The 17,601-nt window shown below is 41.4% G+C and overlaps 2 protein-coding genes across 10 annotated transcripts in view; one reads left to right on the top strand and one right to left on the bottom strand.

Moving 5' to 3' along the window:
• The window catches only part of RIC3 (RIC3 acetylcholine receptor chaperone), a 59,196-nt gene that overhangs the window by 18,579 nt on the left and 23,016 nt on the right, over window positions 1-17,601 (top strand). For 7 of the 9 annotated variants that reach the window (XM_064577061.1, XM_064577062.1, XM_064577060.1 and 4 more), the window contains exons 2-4: window positions 8,600-8,826; window positions 10,084-10,159; window positions 12,213-12,306. In XM_064577061.1, the coding sequence (XP_064433131.1) occupies window positions 8,600-8,826; window positions 10,084-10,159; window positions 12,213-12,306 (397 nt within the window). The other 2 variants (XM_064577063.1, XM_064577064.1) reach the window with 2 other exon arrangements.
• Window positions 1,644-17,601, bottom strand: part of TUB (TUB bipartite transcription factor) — a 64,348-nt gene continuing 48,390 nt past the window's right edge. The window contains exon 12 of the mRNA XM_064577057.1: window positions 1,644-2,013. Coding sequence (XP_064433127.1) covers window positions 1,919-2,013 — 95 coding nt within the window. The 3' untranslated portion in view covers window positions 1,644-1,918. The remainder of the gene's footprint in view (window positions 2,014-17,601) is intronic.

Here is a 17,601-nt window from a genome sequence, read left to right as displayed (position 1 = left end):
CTGTAGTATAATTATGATGTCTTCAGCTTACATAATGGTATTTGCTTTTTACTCAGTGCCGTGCTTAAGAGATTCATGTTGCTGTAGATACATCTAAAGTGTGATTTCTAAAAGCTGCATAGAATTCCATATTTGTATCCACTCCATTTTGATTTTTCCATTCTTCCAGTTACCGAAATCAAAGTTACTTCAAGTAACTGCTACATTATCATCACAGCAAACATTCTCACACAGGTCTATAAAGTCTGTAATTTGTACATAGACCATTCTATTTGAGAATTTCTCTGAAATTTATCCACCAGAGTGGGATCACTGGATCACATAGGACAGAGACATACTTAATGTCACTAAGATCTCCTAGCAGAATGGCTGTATCTGTTTACCCTCTTCCCGACGTCTTTGCCAGCCTTTGCTATTATCCACCATTCTCATTTTTGCCCTTCTGATCGGTATGAACAATGCTCTCTCATTATCTTAATTTGTATTTTACTCATTGCCTTTACTTTGAATTTGATCATCTTTTCATTTACTTGCTAGTCATTTCAGCTTTTTTCTGTAGGTTCCCTACCCATAGCTTTTGACCATTTTTCTTTTGGGTTTCTTGTGATTTTTATATAAAATTGTAGGAATTCCTTGTCTATTCTAGACATTTACTCTGTCAATGTTAGATGTTGCAGGAGCTTTTTCCTTGTCTGTCATCTATTATAGCTCTGTTCGTGGTATTTATTGTACAGAAATCTGTAGTTTTGTTGAAGTCAAGTCTAACAGTATTTCTCTATATGGTTTGTATTTTTGGAGTCTGATTTATGAAGTGTTTCTTCTCTCTCGTGTTTTCTGCTCTGTACTGTTAGCTCCCAGTGTGGTTTTTCCCCACAACCCTGTTTACATGGCCTTTTGAAGAGCGGTCTTTCCTTTCTTACCTGTGGCTCTCAGGAGGCTTGGCAGCTGGTGTTAATGTGTGACTGCCCCTGATGGAGGAAATAATGCAAGGAAATTGATGCACGCTTTCTCTAAGCCCTGTGCTTCTACTCACAGAACCCTGTGACCCTGTTTGTGCTACACGAATCCTGTCTGCCCAGCAAAAGCTGATTGGAAAGGGATGCATACTTCCCCAAGCAGAGTAATCAAAATCTTCCTCCAAGGAATTTGAAGTTGTGACTAGTCTCTGCTGGCCTCTTTTTTTTTTTTTTTTTTAATTTTTTTATTTATTTGCGAGAGAGAGAATGAGAGAGAGCATGAGAGGGGAGTGGGTCAGAGGGAGAAGCAGACTCCCTGCTGAGCAGGGAGCCTGATGCAGGACTCGATCCCGGGACTCCAGAATCATGACCTGAGCTGAAGGCAGTCGCTTAACCAACTGAGCCACCCAGGCGCCCTCTGCTGGCCTCTTGAAGGACACGCAAACTGAAGGGTTTTGGGGTGCCCATCTTCCTCCATGTTCACAAAGAAGCTAGAGAAATGGTCTGCCAGAAGGGAGAATAAAGATCTGCACAGAGAAGCACAGGAAAAAGCCTGTGGCACCATAGAGAGGGAGACAAAAGTAGACTGAGAGTAGCTGTCCTGGATCCTGATGGTTTTCCAGTTTCTGGTTCTTTTCTCTTCTGAGACCAGATTGCACTTCCTTTTCTGTAGTAGTTATCAGGGGCTAACTGCTGTAACAGACTCCAAAGTGTATAATGGCCATAACACAATAGAAGTTTATTTCTCACTCACATAAACAGGTCCAGATGGTTCTAAGTTGGTTGAGCGGCAACACTGGAGGACTCTGTGCCGCACAGTTATTCAGGAACCTAGATTGATGGAGGCTCTGCCATTTTCATCACATGACTTCAGAGGTCTCCCCTAGGTCAGCATGAAGGCTACAGATGGGAAATGAATGTGGAGTTTAGTACATGGGACGTTTTATAGGTCAGGCCATGAATCAGCACATATCACTCCCATTCCTCTGGCTGGAACTCCATTGCATGGCTACATTTAACTGTATAGGAAGCTGAAAAATGTTCTCAAGCTGTGGACCTAGAAGGAAGAGAAAATGGGTTTGGTGAACAGCTAGAGATTGCCACATCATATTTATTATCTGTGTCATACCTCTGTATCCTTGTAATCAAGTTCCTGTTTTTTTAACTTGTTTGAATTGGCTTCGGTTATTTATGCCTCAGTGCGTGAGGTGTTTTCATAAGAGCTATACTTAAAATAGAAGAAATAAATACTGGAGGAGGGGAAAGATGGCGGAGGAGTAGGGGACCCTATTTCAACTGGTCCCCCTAGAATTGAGCTGGATATCTACCAGACCCCTCTGAGCACCCACGAAACCAGCCTGAGATGTAAGAAGATCTGGATCTCTACAAACAGAATATCGCAGGCAGTTGGTTTTGAGGTACGAAGCGGAGAGCCGTGAGTCTGCGGGCAGATATCGGAGGATAAATGGCAGTGGGAGGGTGCCTGGCCGTGGGGATCCTACACCGGCGGTGAGTGACAGCCTCACGCGCTGCGGACGGGCACAGACTCGCAGACCGGTAGCATTGGGAAAGAACTTTAGGGCAGCCCCCAGGGTGGAAAACCAGACCGGCGGGGTCGAACGCACGCAAACTGCAGCCCCCCCCCCCCCCCCCCCCAGAAACCGGAGCGACGGTCGCGCGCACGCGAACTGCAGCCTCCGAGTCGGAAACCAGTGCGCCAGGGTCGTGCTGGTGAACTGCAACCCCTGGGGTGGAAACCCCAAGCGGCAGAGTCGTGCACGCGCGAACTGGGAGCAGCTGGCGGTTTTAGAAGCACAAAGGGCAGAGACGGGCCCCGACCTGGAGGCAGGACTGGGGGCGCTGCGGAGGGGCACACAACCCAGGCCGCTGCAGTTTATAGCAGCACGGACAGAAACAGAGACGGTGTGGCCTGGAGAGCTCACTGAAGAACAGGCTGCAGTCTTTCTGCTCTGAGGCAGAGGGTTGGAAACGGTCTCTTCTGCTCTGACTCACGGGAGAGACGTGGAAAACTGCCAGAGAACAAAAGCCCCCAAAACTGATTCCCGCTGAGCCCATCCCCTGCCACAGGGGGGCAGGGCAACTCAGCCCAAACAGGGTTGCCTGAGTAACAGCATGGCAGGCCCCTCCCGCAGAAGACAGGTTGTGAAAACAAGAGGCCAGCAACCCTAAGGTCCCAAGAAAACAGGTGCATCTTGCTTGGGTTCTGGTCAATAATTTGGACTCTATACATTCCCCCAAACACCCATCAACAGAATGACTAGGAGGAGGAGCCCCCAAAACAGAAAAGACTCAGAGACTATGACTTATGCTGCAGATTTACAAATGGATGCAGATATAACCAAGATGTTGGAGATGGAATTCAGGCTAGCAATTGTGAAGACAATGGCTAGAATGGAGAAATCAATTAATGGCACATAGAGTCTCTAAGGGCAGAAATAAAAGGTGAATCGGCAGAATTTAAAAATGCTATCAAAGAGATCCAATCCAATCTAGATAATCTAACAGCTAAGGTAACTGAGGCAGAAGAGTGAATAAGCGACCTGGAAGATGATATAATAGATAAAAAGGGAAAAGAGGAGGCCAGGGAAAAACAACTCAGAATCCATGAAAATAGAATCAGAGAAATAAGTGACACCATGAAGCGTTCTAATGTCAGAATAATTGGAATCCCGGAGGGAGTGGAGAGAGAGAGAGAGAGGACTAGAAGATGTATTTGAGCAAATCGTAGCTGAGAACTTCCCTAATCTGGGGAATGAAACAAACATTCGAGTCCTAGAGGCAGAGAGGACCCCTCCTAAGATCAAGGAAAACAGGGCAACACCCCGGCATGTAATAGTAGTAAAACTTGCAAATCTTAGAACCAAGGAAACCATCTTAAGGGCAGTTAGGGGGAAGAGATTCCTTACGTACAGAGGAAGGAACATCAGAATAACGTCAGACCTATCCACAGAGACCTGGCAAGCCAGAAAGGCTGGCAAGACATATTCAGGGTACTAAACGAGAAGAACACGCAGCCAAGAATACTTTATCGGCAAGGCTGTCATTTAGAATGGATGGAGAGATGCAGAGCTTCCAAGACCGGCAGAAACTGAAAGAATATGTGACCACTAAGCCGGCCCTGCAAGAAATATTAAGGGGGGTTCTATAAAAAGAGAATGACCCCAAGAGTGATATAGAACAGAAATTTACAGAGACAATCTATAAAAACAACGTCTTCACAGGCAACATGATGACAATTAATTCATATCTTTCAATAATCACTCTCAACGTGAATGGTCTAAATGCTCCCATAAAATGGCACAGGGTTGCAGATCGGATAAAAAGACAGGGCCCATCCATATGCTGTCTACAAGAGACTCATTTTGAACCTAAAGATACATCCAGACTGAAAGTGAAGGGATGGAGATCCATCTTCCATGCCAGCGGACCTCAAAAGAAAGCTGGGGTAGAAATTCTTGTATCAGACAAATTAGATTTTAAACTGAAGTCTGTAATAAGAGACACAGAAGGACACTATATCATTCTTAAAGGGTCTATCCAACAAGAAGATCTAACAGTTGTAAATATCTATGCCCCCAACATGGGAGCAGCCATCTACATAAGCCAACTCTTAACCAAAATAAAGAGTCATATTGATAACAATACGTTAATTGTAGGAGACCTCAATACTCCACTCTCAGCAATGGACAGATCATCTAAGCAGAAAATCAACAAGGAAACAAGAGCTTTGAATGATACATTGGACCAGATGGACCTCATAGATATTTACAGAACATTCCACCCTAAAACAACAGAATACTCATTCTTCTTGAGCGCACATGGAACTTTCTCCAGAATAGACCATATACTGGGTCACAAATCAGGTCTCAACTGATACCAAAAGATTGAGATTATTCCCTGCATATTCTCAGACCACAATGCTCTAAAACTGGAACTCAATCACAAGAAAAAATTTGGCAGAAATTCAAACACTTGGAAGCTAAAGACCACTCTGCTCAAGAATGTTTGGGTCAACCAAGAAATCAAAGAAGAACTTAAACAATTCATGGAAATCAATGAGAACGAAAACACATTGGTCCAAAACTTATGGGATACTGCAAAGGCGGTCCTAAGGGGGAAATACATAGCCATCCAAGCCTCACTCAAAAAAATAGAAAAATCCCGAATTCACCAACTAACTCTAGACCTTAAAGAACTAGAGAAAAAGCAACAAACGACGCCTAAGCCACGCATTAGAAGAGAAATAATTAAAATTAGAGCAGAAATCAATGAATTAGAAACCAGAAACACAGTAGATCAGATCAACGAAACTAGAAGTTGGTTCTTTGAAAGAATTAATAAGATTGATAAACCACTGGCCAGATTTATCCAAAAGAAGAAAGGACCCAAATTAATAAAATTATGAAAGGGGAGAGATCACGACTAACACCAAGGAAATAGAAACAATTATTAGAAATTATTATCAACAACTATATGCCAGGGCGCCTGGGTGGCTCAGTCGTTAAGCGTCTGCCTTCGGCTCAGGTCATGATCTCAGGGGTCCTGGGATCGAGCCCCGCATCGGGCTCCCTGCTCCGCGGGAAGCCTGCTTCTCCCTCTCCCCCTCCCCCTGCTTGTGTTCCCTCTCTCGCTGTGTCTCTCTCTGTCAAATAAATAAAATCTTAAAAAACAAAACAAAACAACTATATGCCAATAAACTGAGCAATCTGGATGAAATGGAGGCCTTCCTGGAAACCTATAAGCTGCCAAAACTGAAACAGGAAAAAATTGACAACCTGAATAGGCCAATAACCAGTAACGAGATTGAAGCAGTGATCAAAAACCTCCCAAAAAACAAGAGTCCAGGGCCTGATGGATTGCCTGGGGAATGCTACCAAACATTCAAAGAAGAAATAATACCTCTTCTACTGAAGCTGTTTCAAAAAATAGAAACAGAAGGAAAACTTCCAAACTCATTCTATGAGGCCAGCATTACCTTAATCCCCAAACCAGGCAAAGACCCCATCAAAAAGGAGAATTTCAGACCGATATCCCTGATAAATATGGATTCCAAAATCCTCAACAAAATCCTAGCTAATAGGATCCAACAATACATTAAAAGGATCATCCACCACGACCAAGTGGGATTTATCCCCGGGATGCAAGGGTGGTTCAACATTTGCAAATCAATCAATTGATAGAACACATTAATAAGAGGAGGGAGAAGAACCATATGGTCCTCTCAATTGATGCAGAAAAAGCATTTGACAAAATACAACATCCTTTCCTGATTAAAACTCTCCAGAGTATAGGGATAGAGGGAACATTCCTCAAGCTCATAAAATCCATCTATGAAAACCCCACAGCGAATATCATCCTCAGTGGGGAAAAGCTGAGAGCCTTTCCCTTAAGATCAGGAACACGTCAAGGGTGCCCACTCTCACCACTGTTGCTCAACATAGTACTAGAAGTCCTAGCAACAGCAATCAGACAACAAAAAGAAATAAAAGGTATTCAAATTGGCAAAGAAGAAGTCAAACTCTCTCTTTTCGCAGACGACATGATACTTTATGTGGAAAACCCAAAAGACTCCACCCCCAAATTACTAGAACACATCCAGCAATTCAGTAATGGGGCAGGATACAAAATCAATGCACAGAAATCAGTTGCTTTCTTATACACTAACAACGCAACTGTAGAAAGAGAAATTAAAGAAACGATTCCATTTACAATAGCACCAAAAACCATAAGATACCTCGGAATAAACCTAACCAAAGAGGTAAAGGATCTATACTCTAGGAAATACAAAACACTCATGAAAGAAATTGAGGAAGACACAAAAAGATGGAAAAATATTCCATGCTCATGGATCGGAAGAATAAACATTGCTCTGGGTAGCATAGACATTTTAACAATCTATACCTTCAGTGCCATCCTGATCAAAATTCCAATGACATTTTTCAAAGTGCTGGAACAAACAATCCTAAAATTTGTATGGAATCAGAAAAGACCCCGAATTGCCAAGGAGATGTTGAAAAAGAAAAACAAAGCTGGGGGCATCACGTTGCCTGATTTCAAGCTATATTACAAAGCAGTGATCACCAAGACATCATGGTACTGGCACAAAAACAGACAAACAGACCAATGGAACAGAATAGAGAACCCAGATATGGACCCTCAACTCTATGGTCAAATAATCTTTGACAAAGCAGGAAAAAACATGCAATCGAAAAACAGTCCCTTCAATAAATGGTGCTGGGAAAATTGGACAGCCACATGCAGAAGAATGAAACTCGACCATTCTCTAACACCACTCACAAAGATAAACTCAAAGTGGATGAAAGACCTCAATGTGAGACAGGAATCCATCAAAATCCTAGAGGAGAACATAGGCAGTAACCTCTTTGACATCGGCCACAGCAACTTCTCTCAAGATACACCTCCAAAAGCTAGTGAAACAAAAGCAAAAATGAACTTTTGGGACTTCATCAAGATAAAAAGCTTCTGCACAGCAAAGGAAACAGTCAACAAAACAAAGAGGCAACCCACAGAATGGGAGAAGATATTTGCAAATGACACTACAGATAAAGGGCTGGTATCCAAAATCTATAAAGAACTTCTCAAACTCAACACTCAAAAAACAAATAATCAAGTCAAAAAGTGGGCAGAAGAGATGAACAGACACTTCTCTGAAGAAGACATACAAATGGCTAACAGACACATGAAAAAATGTTCATCATCATTAGCCATCAGGGAAATCCAAATCAAAACCACACTGAGATACCACCTTACACCAGTTAGAATGGCCAAAATGGACAGGGAAAGAAACAACAAATGTTGGAGAGGTTGTGGAGAAAGGGGAACCCTCTTACACTGTTGGTGGGAATGCAAGTTGGTATAGCCACTTTGGAAAACAGTGTGGAGGTTCCTCAAAAATTTAAAAATAGAGCTACCCTATGACCCAGCAATTGCACTCCTGGATATTTACCCCAAAGACACAGATGTAGTGAAAAGAAGGGCCATATGCACCCCAATGTTCATAGCAGCAATGTCCGCAATAGCCAAACTGTGGAAAGAGCCGAGATGCCTTTCAACAGATGAATGGATAAAGAAGATGTGCTCCATATATACAATGGAATATTACTCAGCCATCAGAAAAGATGAATATCCAACTTTTACATCAAACTGGATGGGACTGGAGGAGATTATGCTAAGCGAAATAAGTCAAGCAGAGAAAGTCAATTATATGGTTTCACTTATTTGTGGAACATAAGGAATAACATGGAGGACATTAGGAGAAGGAAGGGAAAAATGCGGGGGGGATTGGAGGGAGAGATGAACCATGAGAGACTATGGACCTGAGAAACAAACAGGGTTCTAGAGGGGAGGGGGGAGGGGGGATTGGTTAGCCCGGTGATGGGTATTAAGGAGGGCACGTACTGCATGGAGCACTGGGTGTTATACGAAAACAATGGATCGTGGATCACTACATCAAAAACTAATGATGTATTGTATGGTGACTAACATAATATAATAAAATTAAAAACTACAAAAAAAAAAGAATCAGTATTGAGAATATAAAAAACCATGAGATATAAACTGCTAAAAAAATAATAATAAATAAATACTAATTATTTTCTCAGGAAAGTTGGGTCGATTTCCACCCATGATGCATCATCACCAGCCACCCTCAGATGGCCAGACCCCTGGGGCTCGTTTCCAGAGGTCTCACCTTGCAGAGGCATTTGCAAAGGCCAAAGGATCAGGTGGAGGCACTGGAGGAGGAGGTCGTGGAAGAGGCCTGATGGGACAGATTATTCCAATCTATGGTTTTGGGATTTTTTTATATATACTGTATATTCTATTTAAGGTAAGTGGAATCATCTTGATCATATCAATAAAATCTAGTGTCATAATAAAAATCATTGTTGGCATTAAAACTCTTTACAGTTCATAACCTTTATTCAAATCATCTTTAAATCTTGCCTCCTCTTTATGAGATACTTAGGATAACTGTTATCTTGGTTTTACAGGAGAGAAGATCTTAGCTCAGAGCTTAAAGGGTTTTGACCTAGAATTCACAACTAGAAATGCAGAATCAGGACTTGAGCCTCGGTCTTCTAGTTGCTAATGCAGTGAGCAATAAAGGTCAAAGAAAGCCTCCTCCCACCCCAGTTGTTTTGTTTTTGTTTTTGTTTTTTTTGACTGGATGTCTTTGCAAGCTGAAAAGGCCTAAAGATATTTTAAGGAGAACTTTATTATTAGGATTGGCACAGTGATTTCCAAGTAGCCACTGTGAGGCCCAATAATGACCATACCAACACCACTTTGCCCTCCTTTCCCCCTCCAGGAGTATGAGGTGCTGGTTTAACATCCACTGCAGTAATTCTGAAACAAAACTGCCAATCCTGGAAGTAAGCCTGATGTCTCCCTGCTCTGGGGAGATGTGGTTTGGGTCCTTTAAAAGCAGACTCCCAATTAAGTTCCACCTCTAGGCAGGCTTCATCAAGCTATAGGCCTAGACACCGTGAAGTGGAGCAGAAGTCACGTTCTGCAGCCTTTTTTGGAAATCTTAAATATTCACTGTGCCCTTCTAACCAGAGTAAGAAGCAAGTCCTTCTTGCCCAGAAACTCTGCGGGGGTGCTGAGTTGCCTCTGTAAGAACACCTCTGGGGGCTGCACATCCCCTTTGAGATAAGTGTGGGTAAGGCAGATGACCTGGCCTTGTGCCTTGATGGTTTTTTCACTTCTTGGGAACCTTTTTTTTTAAGATTTTATTTATTTGAAAGAGAGAGGGAGAGAGAAAGCAGGAGGAGAGGGAGAAGGAGACTCCCCGCTGAGCAGGGAGCCTGACGCTGGGCTCGATCCCAGGACCCTGAGATCATGACCTGAGCTGAAGGCAGATGCTTAACTCAGCGAGCCACACAGGTGCCTCTCTTGGGAACCTTCTATTGGTTCTTTCTCTCCTTTTTTTTTTTGAAATGTTTCTCTGATACTAATATTTGATTTGATTTCTGACTTAATTTTTGTCTCCCAACCTTTTTTCTTTTTTCATTTAATATGAGGTTTTCCATGACTTTGAGGTTCTGAGCTGCTGTTGATGTGCTGTACCTCCTTCAATTCTCAGCTTTCAAAGGGGAAAACTACTACAGAGGATCGGAAATGCTCTACTGCCGCAGCTGGAAACACCCACAGGAAAATTAGTAAGTGCCCCTTCTCAGTATATGCACAAGTTTTATTGAGTCAGACCGCCCTAATACAGTCAGAGGGACAGTCTGTGGGTAGGTCTTAAAAAGCATTTCTGAAAAATTGCCCCAAGTTAATCTGATGCCATTTTTACCTAAGCTCTGGGAATTCTCAAGTTTCCAAATTGATGTTGGGCTTTTAAGAGAAAGAGAGTTACAAAAAGTACAAAACTGTCCATTTACTTTTTTATATATTAGCAAGTTAATATTTCACATTTGGAGTGGGTTATTTCTCATTTCCAGACCTCAGAATATTTGTAGCAGATACCTTTATTCCATAGAGAGGAAAACTAAGAAAGAGAGATCAAGTCCTTGCCAAAATCAGTTATTAGATCTAGGGACAGGGTTTAACACTTCTGACTCATGAAACATGGTCATCAAATATTTATTGACCAAGTAGAATATTCTGTGCTCTCTGGGGAAATGAGATGTATATGGCATGGCTCTTCCCCCTAATAATTCATACTCTGGGATGAAAAATAACTTGTGCCAAGTTTACTGTTTAGAAGGGGACTTGGGGAAAGCCTTATGGGAAACGACATGGAGCTGGGTCCTGTCCGATGGACGGGATGGCTTGAGGAAGACACAGCCTGACATAGGACGGCTGTGGGAAAGAAGGCCTTGAGGAGTAGGTAGGTTAAGCCATGTTGTTGAAGGCCTTGGAGGCCAAACTGCCTTATCCTGTGGATAATGAAGCCTCATCAGAAGTTTTTAAAAGAGAGACAGCAGCAAAATGGAGTGAGGCTGAGTTGCCGCAGCATCTGCCCTTGGCCATAACTGCTTTTTGGGTTTACTCCAGATTTTCTGTGGAAGTTGATACCCCACTCACAGTCTGCATCCTTTTTAGAAATCTTAGATATTCAAGAAATCCTTTAATAAAGCTCTTGTGTTCTTAATTGAGATAACATCTAACCAACAGTGATGGTAAATGCATCGGTAAAATAATTTAAAAAATGTTTGGACTCTGTCGAAAAATAACAGATTCTGTATCCAGTCACATAATGCATTGAAAACAGAAGTAAATAAAATGAATTCCTAGGATCAGCTGTTTTATAATGTAGCAGTTATATCTGCTTCTTATCCTTCAGTTTTGAATCATGCAGAAAATAAAAATAAGCATTTATGTGGCACAGTCCTCTAGACACTTTGCAGATGTTAGCTGCATGCATAAGAATTTGTTCCAGAAGTATTAAAAGGCCTTTGAAATACTGTATCTTACAGTGGCCTTCTAAATATATCTGGGTAGAAGGGTACTCATGTATGAAACAGAAAAACTGGATTATCTGCGTAATGAAGAGCATTTTGTTTTCCTGCTGCCTTAAAGTTGATTTCTTGTACTAATTGATCTATTTTTTCTGCTCTACTTTTTAGGGTCTTAGTGTTAATGTCAGTAGATCGATGTGATCTCTGTTGACCTTTGTTGAGAATACTGGGGGCCAGGGTTGTACCACTTCACCCCAAATGATGAGGGTAGGAAACCTTGGGCAGGGAGGCTTCAGCCCTCATTCAAGACTTCCTCTATTGAAGAAGCATAGCATTGAAATCATGATCTTCCAGATATGTTTTCAAACTTCGGGTGCAGGTGAACTATTGCTCATTTCAGGGTCTTAACTCCTTTTCTAAAGTACCTTGCAGGCTTAGTACTTTGACCCTCAAGCATCACTGGGACTAGAAAGGATAGGTTTATCTTCTTCATTTCTTCTTGGGTGACTGTGTTGAGGTTTGTTTTGTTTTTTTGCTCCTGGGTATTTTTCTTTAGCTGGTCCTGCTGTATTTCTGTGTGTAGGAGGAGTGATTTGTGCATTACTCCCTAAACATGTATCCTTTAGATCTCAGTGCCCACACCTTGGTACCCCTCGTGTCCTGATTGGACCAGCTGGAGAGACGCGGAGTCTCTTCTCTGAATCTCTGAACCAGCTGGGATGATTGTAGGGTGTCACAGCCAGCCAGTTTTGGACAAGAGCTTTTGGAGTTGTGTATGATGGTTCTTAGATTGATGTTTGTTTTTCAGCCAATTTTGAGCTTGTTCAACTGCAAGAAAAACTGAAGGAGACAGAGGAAGCTATGGAAAAATTAATCAACAGAGTGGGACCTAATGGTGAGAGGTAGGTTTTCACACACCAGGACTCAGACTATTGCCCATTTAGAGAATCCATTCAGAATTTTGCTTTTCCTTGATTTCTGGACCACTTACTTTCATTTTATATAATTATCAACTTATTTGTCATTTACATATTATTTCTCACTAAGCATCCATTTTCATACCATATGCTTTCAAGAGTCTCAGCTTTCAAGAGTTTTTGTTCAGTGTTGTGCACATTATTGTGAGGAGAGGTTCATGAGCAGTTCTGTGGGGTGAAATAACCAGGTTCTAATGAAGATGATTTCATAGCTGTCTAATAATCTGGTTTTACTTAAAATTATGCCTTTTTAAATCTGCTTGAGACAAAAAGAAGAGGGCAAGTATAATCAGATCAGGCATTTGTATTTTGTGTTGACTATGCCAGAACAAGATTAGACATGTAAAATGGGTGTCAGGAGTCACACTGGCCTTTTAGGATGCCCCACAGGGGAGACAGCCCTCCTGCTACAGGGCTCGCTGAGGATCTGAAAAGGTAGCTTCAGAAGGTTGATGAAAGTGGGCAAAAAGAAAGAAAATATGGATGTGGGGAGGCCAGGGAGGAAAAGCCAGAATGTGAGATTGAGAACAAAGAGGGATTCAGTCTCCGCTAGGCCTTCTGACAAGGATGGAGGAAGAGCTGGGAGGTGAGTGGCAAAATCCCAAGTGCTAAAAGGTCCCTCCTGTGGCCCTGGGCTCACTGTGGAGTCTTTGCCCCAGGAAACTGCTGCTCCGCCATGGCCTCTTCTGTTTGCCCTCTTGATGGTGCTAGTGCCTGGTATCCTTTCCTTGGCTCCTTGGCTCCAGCCTTGTGCGTCTTTGGCTAGATAAGGCAAGAGTGAACATCCTCAGATTGCAGCTCCTTGGCTTGGCTTTTTCTACAATGTCTACAATGCTGCTGAAATGACATTTATGAAGCTGAACCTTGCCTATCTGCGCCCAGGAGCCTTGACCTTCTTTTGGTCCAGAAAGCAGAGTGACTATCCAGACTGTTGGCCAGAGTGGTAGAGGAATGTGTACATATTTATACATGAATATATCTCTGTAAGTGTGTAATACAATTTGATATTTGTTGAGCACTTACTAAGAACCAAGCTCTGAGTGAAGTGCTTTATATACATTATCTAATGTAGGTGTTTTTGTAGGAGTGTGACTAAACCAATTTGTACTATACTTTTCTGATCTTTTCTGCCCTTACCCTCTACTACTCACAGTCTGGGTGGGAAACTACCAGCCTTTTATGGACCCTTGTCCCTCAAAAAGTATCTGTACCCTGGTTCTGGTCCATTTGAAGACCCATGCCACACCTAAGGGTCATGAAAACCATAGATGAAAACCTGTGGGCAGGGCCTCCTACCTGGGAGACTAAACCACTGGGCCTTGGAGTAAGAAGCCAGAGAAAGATATTTTCTCACTATTACTGCTGTTCACACTCCCTTAGCTCAAATCCCATAGCTCTACCTTCCCACCTGTATATACCATCTGTGCATTGCCCAAGCCAGCGATGTGGTACTGTGACCCTGACTACTTTCTGTGCTTTGTGCTAGGATTACTTCTCTGTAAGGCAGAGGAGTTGTCCCCACCCTGCAGCTGGAGTTGTGCCATCTCATTGTTTCTGGGGCCACAGGTCCTAGCTCAGAACGTTTACTCCTTTTAAGATGCTAAGGTGTGGACTCCTTGAGAACCTATTGATTCCAGCCTGCCACATGGCAATGACTGTGTAAGACATTCTCTGTGCAGTACTTCTCAAGAACTAGGGATCGGCTTTCCCTCCACTGCAGAGAGCATAGCTTGTGGCTCCCTTTCCCAAATCTTTCCTCTTCCAGTCCCAAAAAGGTGACCTTCTCCCTGTCACTCCTAATCCAACACCTTTTATCCTTACAGGTAGGCCCTATGAGACTTCACCTCCAACACTGAAAGGCCCTGGTAGCCCCATGTTTTACATTGTTTTCCTTTTTATACTTCTATCCTTTAACCTTAGTCTCTGTGGCATTAGTTCTTCAAGTCTGTGTTTCTGTGATTATTAGAAGAGCCCCAAATACCCTAGTATTTTTCCATCAGATCAAAATTGAACACATTTCCAGGCTCTGGGAGTCTGAGAGGATTTAAGACATAGAAGACATGTTCATTTACAGCCTTCGAAGTCCCTTTATAGAATGTTAATTCCATAATTTTAAGATTTTCTTAAAATTCCAGAAATAGTTTGAGACTTCATCTCCATGCTTATGTAAGAATCAAAATATGGGGAAGGTTTTTAATATTATCTAATAAAACTTTCAGACAGCTTTTACCTGTGAGCAATATGTCTATGTATGTGTTTAAGCCTTGTAGAAGGTTGGTATTGTGTCATGTTATGCCTGATATTAAGCACAGTATCCATCCCCAGGACATAAAGACTAAGAAAAGGATCTAGGAATCAGAATTGAGGTGTCCTTATTTCTGTCCTTAAGATCAGCAGCACTTCCTTTCTGGAGCAGCATGTCCGGTTGTAATCCTTCACCTCCTGGAAGCATGACATGACCTGAGGGAGCAGTGAGGGTGCAGCCTGGGGCAGAAAACAGCCGTAGCAGGCATGCTGAGGACGTGTGTGGCCCTGTAGATTTAGGGCATGCATTGCTGGGATATAAACTTAGAGAGGACAGACTTAGTCTGTTTCGTTCACTATGTTCACATAGTAGATACTAAGGAAATTCTTATTGTTGAAAAAGGATAGGTATTCACTTTTGAAATAAGCATTTGTATATGTATTATGGTAGAAGAGGTAATCATGGCATTCTTTGCTAAGGTCTTCATTTCCTGTCCTCTATATTCAGGGTCCTACTGAACATGTCTCATAGATGACCTGCCCTTCTTCAGTTAATAAATGTCTTTTGAATGAATCAATGTGCAAAATGAAAATCATCATCTATCCCCAACTGACTCTACTCCACCTTTAATATTCTCCATCTCCTCAAATGGCTCCACCATCTACTTAAAAGCCCAAAGCAGAAATCCAATATTATCCTTGATTTACCTTTTCCTTCACTTCCTATGTCTCTTCGATCATCCTGTCTTGTCATTTCTTCCTAGTTAATAAGTCTGTCATCCTGCAAAAGACTCTAAGCTCTGCTAGGGCAGGGATTATTTGTATTATTCCCAGAGCCTAGCATAGGCCAACAGTAGGCTCTAAAGTGTTAGTTGAAATGGAAGAATGAGTGAGTGAATGAATTTTTTTTTTTTTTGAAATATAGTTGACATACAGTGTTCTATTAGTTTCAGTATACGTTACGTAGTGCTCACCACAATAAGTGTAGTATCTGTGACCATACATTATTAATATTATTGACTATATTCTCTATGTGGTACTTTTCGTCTATGTGGCTTATTTATTTTATAGCTGAAAGTTTGTATCTTTTAATAATTTCCTTTACCTATTTCACCTATTTCCCTCCGCCCCCCACCAGCAACCACCAGTTTGTTCTCTGTATTTGAGTCTGTTTCTGTGTGTGTGTGGTTTTTTTTTTTTTTTTTTTTGGTTTCCACATGTAAGTGGTAAGGTATTTTGGCATTTGTCTTTCTCTGACTTATTTCACTTAGCATAACACCCTCTAGGTCCATCCATGTTGTGAATGGCAAGAACTCATTCTTTTTTATGGCTTAGTAATAGCATTCCATTGTGTGTATATATATATACATATATATACACACATATATACACATATATATACATACATACACACACACACACACACACACATATATATACACCACATCTTCTTTATCCATTCATCCCATTGATGGACACTTGGTTGCTTCCATGTCTTGGCTATTGTAAATACTGCAATAAACACAGGGGTGCATACTTTCTGAATTAGTGTTGCTGTTTTCTTTGGGTAAGTGCCCATAGTGAAATTACTGGATCATATAGTATTTTTTAATTTTTTGAGGAACGTCCATACTGTTTTCCACAGTGGCTGCAACAATTTACATTTCCACCAACAGTGTACAAGGGTTCCTTTTTCTCTGTATCTTTGCCAACACTTGTTATTATCTTTTTGATTCTAGCCATTCTGACAAGTGTGAGGTGATATCTTATGGTTTTGGTTTGTATTTCCCCGATGATTAATGATGTTGAGCATCTTTTCATGCACCCGTTGGCCATCTGTATGTCAATATCCGTTCAGGTCCTCTGCCTATTTTTAATTGGATTATTGGCTGGGAAGGCAGTTTGGTGTTGAGTTGTAAAAGTTCTTTATATATTTTGGATATTAACCCCTTATCAGAACTATCGTTTGTAAATATCTTCTCTCATTCAGTAGGTTGCCTTTTCATTTTGTTGATGATTTCCTTCACTGTGCAAAAACTCTTTATTTCAGTGTAGTCCTAATAATTTATTTTTACTTTGGTTTTCCTTGCCTGAGGAGACATATCTAGAAGAATGTCACTTAGGCTGATATAAAAGTGATTACTTCCTATGTTTTCTTGTAGGAGTTTATGGTTTCAGGTCTCACATTTAGGCCTTTAATCCATCTTGAGTTTATTTTTGTGTATGATGTAAGAAAATGGTCCAGTTGTATTCTTTTCATGTAGCTGTCCAGTTTTCCCAATACCATTTATTGAGAAGACTGTCTTTTCTCCATTGTATATTCTTGCCTCCTTTGTTGTAGAGTAATTGACCACGTAGGTGTGGGTTTATTTCTGAGCTCTCTATCCTGTTCCATTGATCTATGTCTATTTTTATGCCAGTACCTTATTGTACCAAAGTGGATAACTACAACTTGGTAGTTTATCTTGAAATCTGGGATTGTGCTACCAACTGCTATGTTCTTCCTTCTCAAGATTGCTTTGGCTCTTTGGGGTGTTCTGTGGTTTCATACAGATTTTAGTATTTGTTGTAGTTCTGTGAAAAATGCTATTGGTGTCTTGATGGACATTGCATTGAATCTATAGATAGCTTTGGGTAGTATGGACATCTTAATATTCTTCCAGTCCATGAACATGGTATATCTTTCCACTTGTTTGTGTTGTCTTCAATTTCTTTCATTGGTGTCTTACAGTTTTCAGAGTATAGGTCTTTTACCTTGTTCTGTGAAAGGGAGGCATATGGAAAATGATCTCCAAAGGCCTGAGGAACCATAAGATGGAAGAAAAAGGCTGAAGAATCCAGTTTTCCAACAAGTGGTTTATTTTTTTATTTTTTATTTTTTTCAATAAGTGGTTTATTAAAGGGACTTATGAGCAGAAGTGTGTTGTGGGTGGCTGCAAGACAAGTAGATCTGCACAACCCCACCTACCATAAGTC

Source organism: Mirounga angustirostris, unplaced genomic scaffold (genome assembly GCF_029215605.1).
Source record: "Mirounga angustirostris isolate CCGP_5_RB_7025 unplaced genomic scaffold, mMirAng1.0.hap1 SCAF_13, whole genome shotgun sequence".
Lineage (NCBI taxonomy): Eukaryota > Metazoa > Chordata > Mammalia > Carnivora > Phocidae > Mirounga > Mirounga angustirostris.
This window is presented reverse-complemented; position numbering and strand designations above follow the sequence as displayed.